The 16,237-nt window shown below is 57.3% G+C and overlaps 1 protein-coding gene across 1 annotated transcript in view; it reads right to left on the bottom strand.

The window, feature by feature from the left end:
• Nucleotides 1-1,015: 1,015 nt before the first annotated feature.
• Nucleotides 1,016-16,237, bottom strand: part of ENDOV (endonuclease V) — a 15,831-nt gene continuing 609 nt past the window's right edge. Inside the window, 9 exon segments of the mRNA XM_008589676.1 lie at nt 1,016-1,118; nt 1,121-1,188; nt 2,283-2,354; nt 4,911-5,039; nt 5,471-5,539; nt 6,729-6,841; nt 7,845-7,884; nt 8,130-8,264; nt 15,901-16,072. Coding sequence (XP_008587898.1) covers nt 1,112-1,118; nt 1,121-1,188; nt 2,283-2,354; nt 4,911-5,039; nt 5,471-5,539; nt 6,729-6,841; nt 7,845-7,884; nt 8,130-8,264; nt 15,901-16,072 — 805 coding nt within the window. The 3' untranslated portion in view covers nt 1,016-1,111.

Here is a 16,237-nt window from a genome sequence, read left to right as displayed (position 1 = left end):
CTCCTTCTTGGTTGGATGAATGGAGAGAAACGGCCTCCACGGAGGACTTCCTCCCACTCCTCGGTGAAGACCCCACGGCCCTGTGGGGGCCTGGGCAAGCCGGCACGTGCAGGACCGCGGTGGAGGCCAGGCTGCAGCGGGCCGCCCTCTGTGCCCGCTGCCCTCAGCCGGCTCTGCCAGCCCCACTGAGAGGCAGCGGCCAGGACGGCAGCTGGAGTTGGGGCGGGAGCAGAGCTGCTGTCCCCAGCGGAGGCAGGCTTGGAGGCTGGGCCTCTGGGGTGCGGACGCTGCAGGCACAGAGAGCACAACTGGCTCCTGGACCTGCATGGACAGGGCCTCGGCAGGATTCCTGCAACAGGGCTGCCCCCCAGCCCCAGCCCCTGACCAGGGCAGCAGAGCCCAACACTGTCCCCTCGGGTACCAGTGCCAGCCCTCTGGCACCCTATCCCTCAGCCCCCGTCCTTGCCCCGGCATGTGCCAGCAGCAGGCAGCCTGGAGGATGGGCAGGACAGGGGTCAGAGAGCAGGACAGGCAGAGGGCGGGTGCTGAAGCCTGGCCACCCAAGCCCGAACCCCTCCCAGGTCAGGGAGGAGAAAGCTCAAAAAAAGAAAAGGAGGGGCCGGCCCGGTGGCGCACTGGAGAGTGCTCCGCTTGGGAGTGCGGCGATGCTCCCGCCGAGGGTTCGGATCCCATGTGGAGACCAGTTCCCGCTCACTGGCTGAGCGCGGTGCGGGCGCAACACTGAGGGTTGCGATCCCGTTACTGGTCAGTAAAAAAGACAAAAAGGAAAAAAAATAAATAAATAAATAAAAAATAAAAAAAAAGAAAAGGAGAAAAACAAGCGAGGCACATATGCGTGTATTCAAAGGCGTGGTGCAGCGGTGGGTCTTCAGGAACTGGGCTCTCTACCTGCACCTGCAGGGGAGGCTCTCTGTAGTCCCCAGAGACCAGCCACCAGGGTGGTCACTGTCCCGAAAATGGAGTGGGGTGGCTGGTGGCCTTAGAGTCTTCATGGTGCCCAGTTCCACTGGCCTGCCAGCCCTTGCCAGACTGCTCCTGGGAGCCCAGGTTTAGGCCTTTCAGGTCTGTCCTGGGTCCTCGGCTGTGGTCCTCAGGGGCCTGCCCTCCCCTGCAGGCTCTCCTGTGCCTCCTCTGGAGCATGCCTGTGGCCTCTGTGCCTTCTGGCTCCTGGAAATGACATTGAGAAGGGGGACAGCATCAGAGGCCAGAGCCAGTCAGGCACCCCCTCGCTCCCCAGAAGCAGCCACTGATCAGATCGTGAGGCAGGGCCTGCTGATGGGCATAGGCCAGGGGGCCGGCCAGAACGTGGTCAAGGGTCCACTGGTCCACTGTGCACTCAAGCTGGCCGCCCCCAGCCCTGCGAGGGAGCTCAGGGTTCCAGCATCCGTGTGTGCCCTCAGGCCTCAAAGCAGCTTAGGAAGGCCTGGGAGTAGCCACTGGCTTGGAGGGAAAACGGCACGAAGGAAGTGCAGCTCGTCACAGGATGGGCAGGGCAAAGGCAGGGCCTGGGCGCCTCTGCAGCCTGTGCCGAGGCATGGGCGTCCTCTCAGCATGCAGGCTCGGGGGCGAGGCTCTGCCACTTGTCAGTGCTCTGTGCCCCAGGTTCCTCATCTGTAAAGTGGGATCACGGCACCCGCCTCATGGCAAGGCTGCTCTAAGGACTAAACAGTCTGTGCAAAGTGTTTAAGACAGAGGCTGGCATTGTTAGCTGCGACCAACTGACCAGGCACAGCCTCACTCTATCTCACAAGAACCTAGAAGGACAATCACTGTGCTTCCTTGTAGATGGGGAAACCAAGGCTCAAAGAGTGCAAACAAGGCCAGTGGCTGTGCCCCTTTCTGCAGAACCTGTGTGTGCTTCCTTGTAGATGGGGAAACCAAGGCTCAAAGAGTGCAAACAAGGCCAGTGGCTGTGCGGGGCTCCCACGGCCATGCCCTTTCTGCAGAACCTGTGCCCTGGCACCTCACCGGTTAAGTGGACCAGGAAAGGCCGGGACAGCCCTGTTGGGAGGAGGGCCTTGGCCAGATGGGGCATGGTCCGAGGGCCTGGGGGTGTTTCTGAAGAGTCCCCACTAGACTCGGAGTCCGCACCACTCCCCTTCCCCTTCGGAGACACTCCTGTGTCCCCAGTCAGGCCTGGCCCCCACTGTCCATCCTGAGCCACGACAGCACAGCAGGGAGGCTGAGCCACCAGAAACGTCCCCCACGGTGCCCAGCAGCCGACTCCTTCGTGCAGTTGCCCCAGCCTCCCCCACGCTCACCTCTCCTGCTGGAGCAGGCGGCCCAGGTGGCCCCAGGGTCCTGCGGATGTACTCTCGGGAGCGGATGTCAGCCTGGAGGAAACAGCTCCAGTGAGAAGCGCTGCTGGGTGCTGGGTGCTGGGTGGGCCTCTGAGCCCGCCCCAGCCCAAAAGGCCTGTAGAAACGCCTTGTTCCCTCCACAGAAAGTCCACTCCGGGCACGTCAAGTCCCACCCGTGCGTGGGTGATGGGAATGCCGAGAACCTCAGGGTCAAGGGCCTGCAGTGGCAGTTTTCAAACTGAGCTTGGCAGTCACTGCCGCGCCTGTGTGGCTGGTGAGTGAAGGGGCTGAGCGTGGGGGTCCTGGGGCTGCCCCGAGTGTCAGCCGGCGCCGCTCGGCTCTCATTGGGTGTAGTGTGCGCTGCCCACAGGTTTTGCTTAAGCCAGAGGTGTCTCTGCTGAAACCTTCTCTGAGGACTGTCAGCCCAGCTGGTCTGTCTTTACATTGGGTTCACCTTCTCACTCTCTAACTAGTGTCAGCTGTGACCCCTGTCCTGCCTCCAGAAAATTCTGCCAAGTCACTAGAATGAAACAGGCTTGTGGGCCTCAGGCAGGGAACAGGAAAGACCCTAACGGGGAGGGACATGGAACAAGGCTCAGGCCCAAATGGGGGCCTTCAAGGTACCTGGCCTCAGGAAGCCCTCCAGATCCCAGCTCAGACGGGCTTAGCTTAGCCTCAGGGCCACGTGACTGAGGGACAGCAATGGCTGATCCCCAGACTACTCCTGCTTCAGTTACAGGGAGGCATGGGGCAGGGTGACAGGCACGCGGGAGGGAGTGGCAGTGCCACCCCCCTTCTCCGCACCAGTCCGGCCTGGCCTGGCAGAAGAACCTGACCTGCACCTGTGATCCCACTGGGGTTGCCCCACAGTGGCCTGGGGCTGAGCCGGAGCAGTGAAGGGAAAGGGGACTCTGGACACCATGGCATGAAAGAGCTGATGGACACTGGCCCCACCTCTCACGCTCTCCTAGGTACACCTGGAGGTGGAATCAGGAGGGAAAATTGTTGAGTGGCGAGTGGGCCCTGGAAGAAAATGGACCAAGAGACAGAGCCAGCCCTGCTGCCCAGGACTCCTAGCCCCACTCCCAGCAGCAACAGAGACCGCGGGCTCCTGGTGGCAGGGTGGGGCCGCACACCCTGCCAACTGCTGGCAAAGACCAGGACCTGGCAGGTTCTTCTCCCAGAAGGCCACACAAGTGGGCTGGAATGGAAGAGGAAAGGCTTTCTGGGGGCTGGGGACGAACCTCATAGGCTGAGGTCCCATGCACCTACGATCTCAGCAAAGCCCTGGGCATGCAGAGAGCGAGGCCAAGGGGTGCCTGGCTGGAGAACGCCCCACTGTCAGCGCCCTCTCCAGGCACAGCCTCTCCAGACGCTGAGAGCCACCGTGTGCAGGCTGCTGCTGCCACCTGGAGGCCACCTTGCATACCAGCAGCTGGGGAAGCCTGGAGGAGGCAGTGGTGGCTGTTGGGTAAGGGGGCGATGGGCAAAGGGGCTCCCCAGCAGGAGGCAGAGCCAAGGTCCTAGTTTTTTACTGGTGCTGCAGCTGGGGCTAGCACAGCAGGGGGCTCCAGGGCCGGGCTGCGGAAAGCCAGGCCGCCTTCCCCAGCTCCTCCTGGAGACCCAGCAGCCTCAGCAGCACTCACAAAGAAAAGGTTAATCTGAGAGCTGTCAGCTGCTCCATGTCCCTGAGGATGAAGCCTAAAATATGACACACCCCACAGCGCTTACTGGCTCCCACCCACTTGGTACCTCCCTGCCCTGGCTCCAGCCACAGCTCCCCTTGGAGCTTCTTGGGCACATCACACTCCTTCCTGTGCCAGGGCCTTTGCAAATGCTGTTCCTGGGCCTGGACTGCCCTCCCTGCCCCCCACCCCCACCCCCCAGCAGGTATCTTAGGACAGCTACTCCTGGATCCTCTCCACAGGTTTCTCTGGGGGTATGCACCTGCCTGTGACTGGTCACCCTTGTCATGGCTGAGCATACCAAGGCTGCTGCGGGTATCCTGTGCTCAGTTCTGTCTCCCATCAGGGTGCTGGACCCTCATGTAGGTGCTGGTTACCAGTTTATGCATGGGTGCCTGGAATTGCCACAGCGTGGAGTCCCCTGATTGGTGTCCCTGGTGCCAGCACAAGCCTTCCTCAACACTGTCCCCACAACATTCCTGTGCAGGCTTCCCAGCCTGAGGATGGCTGTTCCCTGCAGGCCCTGAGGGGCTGCTTGGGGACTGGCCAGACACCCTGCCATCTGAGCTGACATCTGCTGATTCTCCAAATAACCGCAGCACGCAGGTGCAGCAGGCTGTGAGAAGCTGGGTGCAAGAGCACTGCAGACTCCGGGGCCAGGCAGGCAGGGCCTCAGCGTGAACTTCAGGAGTTTTGCATCCTCTGGTCCGCTCTCTGGCCTCCAGGGCCCAGCGTGGCCCGGCCTGCTCTCCAACAAGGTGCCCTGGGACTTGTCCTCAGCCCAGGATCACTCTGTCCTTCTGTCACTGTGCTCTGATCCCAGCTGAGCTGCCGGGGAGTGTGTGAAGAGCAGGCAGCTCGAGCTAGCCTGCCCTCACCCTTACCTCCCTGGCAGCCCACCCACCTGGCGCACCGGCTCCGGGATCCGGAACCTGCAGCAGCAGAGCGTCAGGCGCACAGCTGCCTCCAGGCTCATCTTGTGGCCCACGGAGACATAGAGGGGCTTGGTGCTGTGCTCATGGCTCTTCAGGGCCTGAGATAAAGAGGGAGAGGTCAGTGTGCAGGGACACATCCCTGTGAGCTATGCTGGGCTGCTGGGCTGGGTCAGGACTAGCCACAGCAGCTGGGGCTCTGAAATGTCCCGGATGGTAGCAGGGAGCCTGGAGGGCTCAGGCTGCTGGGTGGGAACACTCCCAGCCCTCAGGGCGCCTTCCCGGGGTCAAGGGGGGATGCACGTGGCCCAGAGGCCCCATCAGCACAGTGGGGGCAGGGGAGAAAATAAATGCACACAGAGCACCTCTGCGGGCCAATCAGAGTGGCAGGAAGATGGGGAGGGATGAGTGGGGCCTGGCATGCCCAACTGCGCGTACATGCGTGTATGCACGTGCGTGGGGGAGCCCACTGCCCTGCCGCATTGCCTCTCTGGCTGGGACCTGGGTAGGACAAAGACCCCTGGCCACTCACCACTCCCAGGACAGTCCCCGAGCCTCCCACCAGAGGAAAGGAGTCTCCTCCAGCCTGCAGGAGTCGTATCTGGAAAATGGGCGAAAAACATGGAAGAAACATCTTTTCTTGATGAAGGGCCAAAGGCAAGTCTTTTCATTTTTAAGACCCAAGCAGTCACTGGGCCAGGAAATGGCCAATGTGGTACGTGAGCCGCTGCCTAGGCAAAGCTATGCAGCTGAGACGGCACCAAGTATGCCAGGCAGGCAGCCTCCCATCCAACTCCGACTACAGGGGCTTAGAGAAGGGGCAGCAACTTGCCCAGCATCCCACTGCTGGTGAACAGACAGGCCAGGCTTAGCTGGAGGCCCGGCTCCTAGCCAGCCAGCCAGCTGGGCTGGTGGACACACACACAGGTGCCGCCCATGGGCCAGCCAGCTGTGACTGGTGCCAAGGCCACTGCCTGCTGCCTTCTCTCCTGCTATGAACTTGGGCATGTTTGACAGAACTCTACAAACTATTTTTCTTGGTGGAGGGGAATTGGCCCACTGAGTCAGGGTCAGGGGTCACCTGAGTTGGGTCTGGGGTCCCCATCAACTCAACAAACTTTTTCTAAGCAACTGCTCCACGCAGCACTGAGAGCCCAGAGGAAAGATACATGGTCTGTTCTCTTGGAATGTACCTTCCTGGGGAAGCCAAGTGTGTCACCAGCTCTGCTGGAGGGGGATATCATGTTCCCAGTGCCAGCCTTGGGGGCTGGAGGAGGACAGTGCAGGAGAAGGTGGGGTGAGGAGGGGCATGGGTGGCAGCCCTGGGCAGGCCTCGGCAGAAGCAGGAGTCTAGAGGGCAGGTAGGTGGCACATGAGCAGGGTCTGGAGGCTGGGGGTATCTGAGCACCCATGGGAGTGCCAGGACAGCCTGGAAGCCCGTCCTGTCCTCATAACTGGAGGACTTAACCAGACAGGTGGTGCTGCAGTGGCACAGAAGTGAGAGGGATAGGAGGGGCAAGTGTGCCCAGGAGGCTGGGCGGTCAAGGAGCTCAGGGAGCCTGCAAGTCTCCTGCCGTGATGCATTGCCCACGGGAATGTGGAGAGGAAGGTAAGGGGGTGCCCAAAGAAAAGCGGATCTTTCTTACTCCAGGTCAGGATCCAGGGACGTGGAGGGGAGTGTCAGCAGGCAAGGGCTGGACCTGAGGTGCCCCAGGAGGTGGGCAACCCCTAGTGTCCCAACCCCAGGGCCATCCTAGGTGCCCCTCTGCTGAGACCCTGGCACCCCTCACCTTCTCCTTGTGCAGGGCGTTGTTCTCCAGCCCGTCCACCTGCAGGAGTTTCTTGGCCACCCCAACACAGGGCAGATCTGTAAGGACGCCAAGGTGGCAGGCCACCCCAAAGCCTGCCAGGGAGCAGAGTAGGGTGAGGCTAGGGTCGTGGGTTGGGGGCAGGAGTAAGTCCTGGAGACAGGCACAGGGATGAGGGACAAACCAGAATCGCACCAAGAGCTTCCCCGAGTGAGGGCAGAGGGCTGGGGAGACCAGACCTGAGACCCAAGGTGACCTTGGACCAGGCCCCTCTGCCCCCTCAGGTCCCCTGTAAGGTGTAAGGCTGGGGCGGAGGAAACCTCCTTCCCTCTGACAAGGTCGGCAGCCTGATGGGCGTGCTCACAGTGCTTCATCCAGACTATCCTTTCATTTTCTGACACCTTCCACCGCCTCCCACCCCCCAGCCTTGCAGCCACCGCCAGACCTCTGTGCTTGTTGTCCCCATGATCTGGGCCACCTGCCAGGGGGGCTGGAGTGTAGTGGCTGTGGTCTTGTTCCTGGGAAGAGCGTGCTGGTCCCAGCACTAGCGTCGAGGCTGGTGTGTGCCCACCCCTTGGCTCTGGACCCACAGACCCTGAGGGGACCTAAGTACACCTGCTGGCTGGGAAGGCCTGATGCCACCCTATGTGGCCCGCCAAAGTTTGTATCTGAGGGTAAAACAGCCCATCTCCCTCAGTCATCTTCCCTGGCCGAGGTTCCCTGGCATCAGCAGGGGCACGGGAGCTCCCGTCTGTCTTCAGAAAAGGGCCTCACTGGCAGATGCAGGGCAGGCAGCAGGTGGGGATGGCCTCTCTGAGCTCGAGGGCCTGTGACCTCTCACAGCAGTCAGAACTGGACAGTGGTGCCTGGAGGTGCACTAGTGCAGGGCGCTGTGGCAGGGCAGGGAAGAGGTGGGGTGAAGAGAAGGCAGGGGCTTCTTTGCTGGTTGGGAGGGCTGCATGTCAGACAGTGAAAACCAGCCCAGAGAGGAGCTGTCAGTGCCGGGCTGCTGGGAGAGCCCCGGGAGCCTAGCACATATGTTTTGGACGGCAGATGTCAGAGGTGCCCTTCCTAACCCTCTTTCGGGAGCAGGATTACCTCGGTAGTGGAGCACCCCGTTTCCATCCACAAGAACGACCTACAGAGCCACAGGGAAAGTCAAGGTCAGCTGAGTTGCCCCCACCCTTTAGGCCAGGACCATCCCTGGGGCAGCAGGAAGGGGGAATGCCAATTGTGGGGTCCAGCTTTTAAGAAAATCTTATTGCTCTCCTCCAGGAAGCCCACGCAGTCTCTTCCTGCTATCGGTGCTGACCGTCTGCAGGGGCCTTCCCTGGGGTGGGGGGACAAGGGGCCTTTCTCCTGCTCTGGGAACAAGGCACCTGCCTGGGGCACGAGGCCTGGCTCCTTCTCCCGCAGCCGCTGCACTGCATCCACCAGGAAGGGCACCTCTCGGAAGGCCAGGAAGCCCGACACGTAGGGAGCTGTCAGGTGGACCATGCGGCTCTCCTCATATACCACCTGCCACCAGGCACGCAGGTCAGTGGGCAGGCACGGCCCGGGGCCACCTGCCCCTCCCTCCCCTGCATCAATCCTTCATTGCAAGCCCCCTTTCTCCTCGGCCCCACCCCTGCGGCTCCCTTCTCTTCCTCACCTATCAGGTGGAAAGTAGAAGACATGGGTTTGAAAGAATGGACGTGACCTGCCCTGTAAATCAGTGCGGGGACTCAACTCCATGTTATACACTGGACCTGGTGTGTATGAGGAACACCGTCCCCTGCAGGACCCGGTTTGTGTGAGGAGCCCCGTCCCCTGCAGGACCCGGTGTGTGTGAGGAGCCCCGTCCCCTGCAGGACCTGGCGTGTGTGAGGAGCACCTTCCCCTGCAGGACCTGGCGTGTGTGAGGAGCACCTTCCCCTGCAGGACCTGGCGTGTGTGAGGAGCACCTTCCCCTGCAGGACCTGGCGTGTGTGAGGAGCACCTTCCCCTGCAGGACCTGGCGTGTGTGAGGAGCACCTTCCCCTGCAGGACCTGGCGTGTGTGAGGAGCACCTTCCCCTGCAGGACCTGGCGTGTGTGAGGAGCACCTTCCCCTGCAGGACCTGGCGTGTGTGAGGAGCACCTTCCCCTGCAGGACCTGGCGTGTGTGAGGAGCACCTTCCCCTGCAGGACCTGGCGTGTGTGAGGAGCACCTTCCCCTGCAGGACCTGGCGTGTGTGAGGAGCACCTTCCCCTGCAGGACCTGGCGTGTGTGAGGAGCACCTTCCCCTGCAGGACCTGGCGTGTGTGAGGAGCACCTTCCCCTGCAGGACCTGGCGTGTGTGAGGAGCACCTTCCCCTGCAGGACCTGGCGTGTGTGAGGAGCACCTTCCCCTGCAGGACCTGGCGTGTGTGAGGAGCACCTTCCCCTGCAGGACCTGGCGTGTGTGAGGAGCACCTTCCCCTGCAGGACCTGGCGTGTGTGAGGAGCACCTTCCCCTGCAGGACCTGGGGTGTGTGAGGAGCACCTTCCCCTGCAGGACCTGGGGTGTGTGAGGAGCACCTTCCCCTGCAGGACCTGGGGTGTGTGAGGAGCACCTTCCCCTGCAGGACCTGGGGTGTGTGAGGAGCACCTTCCCCTGCAGGACCTGGGGTGTGTGAGGAGCACCTTCCCCTGCAGGACCTGGGGTGTGTGAGGAGCACCTTCCCCTGCAGGACCTGGGGTGTGTGAGGAGCACCTTCCCCTGCAGGACCTGGGGTGTGTGAGGAGCACCTTCCCCTGCAGGACCTGGGGTGTGTGAGGAGCACCTTCCCCTGCAGGACCTGGCGTGTGTGAGGAGCACCTTCCCCTGCAGGACCTGGCCTGTGTGAGGAGCACCTTCCCCTGCAGGACGTGGGGTGTGTGAGGAGTCCCCAGGATCTGGTGTGTACCAGGAGCCCCACACGAGCTGGGCTAAGGTTGGTGGTCTGCTTCACCCGTGCCTGCCCCTTGCCTTCTCGAGTCTTCTCCTTGTATATTAAAGCTAATACCTAGGCTACCCCACCTCCACGGTTGTTGAAGGATCAAGAAGGACAAAGCCCAAGAAAAGACGATGTGAGTAAGGGCACGTTTGTATTTACATTATTCGGCTTTTTTGGCAGCTGGTCAGTACAAGGAACAAACCCTGGACCTTGATGTTATCAGCACCGTGCTCTAACAATTGAGCTAATTAGCCAGCCCTGTATTTACATTAAAAGGGACCCTGGGAGCAAAAGGCCATGTCTTCACAGAGGTTGCAAGAGCAAGGCAGGCAACACACCGGCTTTACGAAAGGAGATTCAAATAATCCAGAGACAGGACAGGCATGATCTCACAGCAAGACAATCCAAAAGAGAGTAGGGGTCCCGAGGGATAGGACAGTCGATGAAGAAAAACTGAGGTTGCAAATAATCCCAGAGCAAGAAGGGAGGATGTGGTGGCATGGAGCCCCCGGGACAGGATGTGGAACTCTAAAAGGCCTTATACAAACTGGGAGTAGGACTGGAGACAGAGGTCTTGAGTAAGAGCTAGCAGGGGCCCAGATGGTCAGGAGCTTTCCAGAATTGCCGGAGGCAACTTTAAAAAGTGCGGCTGCCTTTCTTAGGGATTCTCTGGTAAACAGACTTTTTCAAACTAACACACGGTGTGGAAGAGGGCAGCCCTGCTCATATCTCATTAGAACATTAAAAGGGATCCCCTTCGAGTAAATCCCAGTGGGCCCGAGTCCCCTAACCTTGGGTTTTCATCAGAGTGAGACCAGTCTGAACACAGAGACACGTTTCCTACTATGCACACTTTCTCCAGAACCTTCTACCTTCCTGCATTTTTGTTATGGAACCTCCCAAGGCTCTAGGTGATGGCTTTAACATCACAACTTCCACTCCTGCCTTGAAGCTGAGTCAATAACCAAATGCACCTAAGAGAACTGACTATTCTGCATGAGCAGCGAGAGCCAGGGCTTGTCCTCTCAACGTTTTAATCAACAACCTAAGAGGAAACTTACCAAATCTGCCAATGACCCAAAGTGGGGAGGGTCCAACCCAATGACAGACAAGAGAATTTGGATTCACGATGAACCCAGCAGGCTGGACTGCTGAACCCCACACAAGATGACTTTTCAAAGGGACGCACATGGAGACTGAGTGTGGCCTGAGTTCCCATGGGATGATGGTGGCTGCTTCCATCTGAATCTCTCTGTACAAGTTCTAAAGCCCAGAGAGGTCAACAGGAGGAGAACTGCCTATGGCAGAAGAGCAGATGAGCCTATCGCAGATGCTGGGTGTACACCTCTGTGGGAAAGGAACAGCCCAGGCAGCGGAGCCGGCTCAGACGCTACACTGGGCAGAGGATGGTGGGGCTGGCGAGGAGGGGAGGGCGTGGCGGGGTCCTGACCAACGCCACCTCAGAAATGAAGAGGATGAAGTACAAAGTGACCAAGGGGGACGACTTAGACTGAGAGTACAATACGAACGGTTGAGGAGAGGAATGAAACAGAAGAGAAGAGAACAAAACGTAGAGAAGCTAAGAGAAACAGCGACGGAGAAAGTGGGCAGGCAAAGAAAGGCCAGCGCCCACGTGACTGCAGGACCTGCAGGACAGGGACAGGACCGCGGAGCCGACTCACAGCCGGAGCCAACATTTAAAACCATAGCCAAGGAACATTCCAAAAATGTGACCCACATATCGAAAGAGCCAACTGTGAACCTGGGAAAACTCATCAGAGTGGTCAACTCAAGACATGTCTCAGTGCGGGGAAAAGGGGGAAGAGAACAGGCAACAAACTGGACCAAATTCCACAGAAAAGGTAACATATTTATGTTACAGCAGTGAATATAACATAAAATACTCATTCGTGTTAAAACTTTACATATCAGAAAACAAAACGAACCAGTTTTTTTTTTTTTTTTTTTTCCTTTTTGTCTTTTTTTCGTGACCGGCAACGGATCGCAACCCTCAGTGTTGCGCCCGTACCGGACCGGGACCGGCCACGGGATCGCAACCCTCAGTGTTGCTCCCGCCCCTCGCTCAGCCAGTGAGCGGCTGGTCTGTATGTGGGATCCGAACCCTCGGTGGGAGCGCCACCGTGCTTCCCAAGCGGCGCACTACAGAAGTGCTCCACCAGGCCAGCCCCGAACCAGGTTTTAGAGACATAACTCGGCGGGAGCGCCACCGTGCTTCCCAAGCGGCGCACTACAGCAGTGCGCCACCAGGCCGACCCCGAACCAGCTTTTAGAGACATTATGGGAACGAGTGAGGAAGTGTGAGTATGTCCTGGGATTCGGGTGGTATCATGGGATTATGATGATTTTTCGTAGGTGCAATAATGACGCTGCAGTTATGTAGAAGAATGTCTCTCTCAGGACAGGTCTGCTGATGTATTTAGAGGTGAGCTGTCACTGGTGTCTCAAATTGTTCAGTACACATACACATACACTCACACAATATGACAAAATCATCAACAGTTGAATCTAAGTAGAGGGTACACAGGTGTTTAATGTACTTTTTTTCTCAATTTTTCAGTATGTTTGTACATTTTCAGATTACAAATCTGGGAAAAGGAAAATCAACTGTGTAATTAGTGTGTGGGCCAGATCTGGATGATCAGCAATCTCTGAGAAGATTGGGAAGTTTCAACATAAGCCAATGATGCAGTGCCCACAAAGATGCAAACAACGCCTTCACCTGCATTCACAGAAATGACGCGTGTGGCTGTTAGGTCCACTGAACTGGGGTTGAATTACATTTGCAGCACTATGTTCAACTCTGGATGCCAGACGTAAAGACAGACCCTGCTAAAGGAGGGCATCGCAGAAGGGCCGTCTGCAAGAGAAACAGCGGGCAGTCACTGCAGCCTTCCAGGACAGTGCAGATGAGAAGAGCACAGAGCTGTTTCCCATACTGGAAGGCTGACACACAGAAGAGCCAGTGAGATCTGATCTGCATTTTGCTGCCTGAAGGTGGAACTGATAAACAGAAGTCACAGAAAAGTAAGTTTCAGCTCCCTGTGGAGAACAATGTACTAACCACAGCATCCAGCTACAGAATGGGCTAGGCTGCGAGGCCATGTTTTGTCGGCGAGGCTGAGGAAAGGATTCTTGACTGCATGAAAGGCAGGCCAGTGATTGCCTAAGAGGGCTTTGCTTTGCAGTCACAGGGAAGCTTGTTTAAGAAAGCAGGTTCCCAGGCCATAGTCTGGGAGATTTTTTTTCCCCTGGTAAGTGGGATGGGGCTCCAGAATCTGTATTTTTTTTAACAGCTTTACTGAGACATAATTTATATACCATAAAGTTCACTTGTTTAAAGTGTATAATTCAATGGTTTTTGGTATTTACAATTGTGCAACTATCACCATAATCTAATTTGAGAACATTTTTCTCAACCCCAAACTAAACCTCTTACCCATTACACTGTCCCTCCCCATCCATCCCACCCCCAGCCCTAGGCAACCATGAATCTATGTTCTGTCTCTATGCATTTGCCTATGGAACCCGTCTTTCCAAACACACTTCCAGGTGATTCTGATTCTGCAACTTGGGCATCTGGGAACCATGGGATCAGACCAGACTCTTCAGGATCCTTTCCCCAGTTTAAGCTTCCATAGCAATGACAACAAATGCCGACTGAACATCCAAGTAGCAGGCACTTGGCTTGGTGTTGGAATAACAAAGGAAATACAGTACAACCCTATCCTTGAGAACTTACAGTCAGTGGGCAAGACAGAAACATCAACGAGTAACTTTAATACAACGTGAGAAGGGCGATAATAGCACATGCATTGAAAAGAGGCCAGAACGCAGATGGAAAAAAAGGAAATGGAGGCCCAGAGGCTTAAGTGGGAAGTGGCAGAGCTGGGGTATGAACACAAGAGGCCTGGCTTCTGAGTCCAGGTCCTTACCCCCAACACTATCCTACAAAATGACCGGGAGATCTATGAAGGCAGGGACTCTGGTTCCTTCACCACTGTATATCCAGACCCTAATACACAGTAGGCACTCAAAACATCTTTGCTAAATTTTGGCTGAAAGTTGGCCTCCCGAGTAAAGCACAAAGCTGCAGAGGCAGAGGAGCATCCGGAACAGGTAGAGGAGTGATGAGAGGGTGTATTAGTCCATTTTTGCATTGCTGTAACAGAATACCTGAGACTGGGTCATTTACAAAGAAAAGAGGTTTATTTGGCTCATGATTCTGGGACAGCTGCATCTGGTGTGGGCCTCAGGCTGCTTCTACTCACGACAGGAAGCGTCAGGCTAGCTGGTGATGCAAGATCACATGGTGAGAGGAAGCAAGAGACAGGGAGGGAGGAGGTGCTAGGGTCCTTTAAACAACCAGTTCTCCTGAGAGCGAGCACTCACTCACTACCCAGCTCCAGGGTATTAATCTACTCATGAGGGATCTACCCCCATGACCCAAACTACTCCCAACATTGCCAAGTTGGGGATCAGATTTTGACATGAGATTTGGGGGTGACCACATATCCAAACTCTATCAGAGGGGAAGCCCAGAAGCTTAAGTACAGCAGTTCTTCTTTACCCAAGGCTTCTGGAGCTGGTGACACCAATGAATCATCGGCACACTGTTCATTCGTGGACATATCTACTTAAGAAAGCTTTGCGTGTTTTCTAAATGCCAGGTGTTGAGCTAGATGCAGAGGCTACCACTGGCAGGCAAGACGACATAGTTCTTGCCATCATGGAGTTCACATTCTGGTAGGGGAGACATCTGTACTGATAGAGACGCCAATCCCATTCCAGTGTGACAAAGAGGAAATAGAGGGTTGATCTGAATGGTTTGTGGCCTCCCCTGCCCTAGTCCCTATGTTGAAATTCTCACCCACAAGGTTATGGTATTAAGAGGTGGGGCCTTTGGGGATGTGATTAGATCATGATGTGAGGACACGAAAATTGTCAGTCTGCAACCTGTAAGAGGGCTCTCACCAGAATCTGACCATGCTGGCACACTGATCTTGGACTTTCAGCCTCTGGAACTGTGAGAAATAAATTTCTGTTGTTTAAAAGCTAACCAGTCTAAGGTATTTTGTTATAGAAGCCTAAAAAGACTAAGACAAGAGTGAGAAGCGGTAACTTCTGGTCTTACGGGATGAGGAGCTTACTTGTGGATGAAGGATTGTCTAAACTGGGCCATAGGAGATAAGTAAGTTAGCCAGGTGAAGAATATTCCACGGCAGGAAACATCACTGCAAAGGTAGGGCACCCAGATACAGCATGGCACGTTTGAGGGGTTCAAAGTCATTCAGAGCGGGTTGTGGAGTGTGGGACGGACTGAGGGTGGTGGGGAGAGCTGAGTCTACAGGGTTATAGCAACCAGGGGATAGATCACGAAGGGCCTTTAAGCCATGTCAGAGTGTGAAGTTTATCTGCCATGAGGTCACGGGAACTGCTTAAAATGCTTAAAGAGAACTTGTGGTGACACGATCGCACTTGCTTTTTAGGACAGTTGCTCTGCTGGAAGTATGGAGAAGGGACCACGGAGAAGCAGCACTGGAGGCAGGAAGCCTGTGAAGACACTGCTCAAAACCTACAGGAGTGGTGGAGGCAGGGCCAGGGAAGGGTCCGAGGGGATGCAGACAAGGGTACAGATTTAAGAGGTGGAGGATGGGCCGGCCCGGTGGCGCACTGGAGAGTGCGCCGCTTGGGAGCGTGGCGGTGCTCCAGCCGAGGGTTCGGATCCCATGTGGAAACCGGTTCCCGCTCACTGGCTGAGCGCGGTGCGGGCGCCAACACCGAGGGTTGCGATACCGTTGCCGGTCAGTAAAGAAGACAAAAAGGGGAAAAAAAAAAAAAAAAAGAGGTGGAGGAAATGGAGCTAGCGTGCGAGTGGACACGAGGGGAAGGGAGCGGTCCAGGAAAACAGATTTCCAGCTCCGGCCACTGCGGTGTGGCGCTGCCGGTCACTGAGATGAGGAACCCTAGATGACAATCAGACCTGCAGGTAAAGATCGCGAGAAGATGGTTCCAACGATCACAAAATTCCCTCGGTTTTTGTCTGTCTTCTTTTTTTCCAAACTCCCCAACCTCTTAATGAAATCCTGCCAGACGAGAAGCTGGGTTCTGCCCGGCACTGTTCCCCGTCCTGGAGCCCCCGCCTCTCGGCTGCGGCCAATCCCCGCCCGAGCCCTGGCTCGGCGTCCCGGCCGGGTTACCTGGAGCTCGGGGTAGCTGAGCACCACCAGGGAGGCACAGGCGCTGACGCTGTCCCCCTTCACGAAGGACACGTCAACGCCCCCGACCCTGTGCAGCCCCGAGAAGGCGGGGTCCCGCTGCCACGCCTCCGTGTCCCGGTCCACGACGCGGGCCTTCAGCCGGGCCTGCTCCCTAGGAGGACAGAGGCGTCACGCCGGCCGGCCCACGGCCCCTCCTCACCCCCGCGGCCGCGCTCTACTCGAGCGCGCTCCCGTCCAGCACAGAGCCAGGCCCCGCGCGGGGACGGCAGGCGACACACCGGCGGGGACACGCGCGGGCCGCGCAGGCGGGACGGAG

The sequence above is a fragment of the Galeopterus variegatus genome, unplaced genomic scaffold, assembly GCF_000696425.1.
Source record: "Galeopterus variegatus unplaced genomic scaffold, G_variegatus-3.0.2 Scaffold5588, whole genome shotgun sequence".
NCBI lineage: Eukaryota > Metazoa > Chordata > Mammalia > Dermoptera > Cynocephalidae > Galeopterus > Galeopterus variegatus.
Note: the sequence above shows the minus strand (reverse complement) of the source record. Positions and strands in the feature narration are given on the sequence as shown.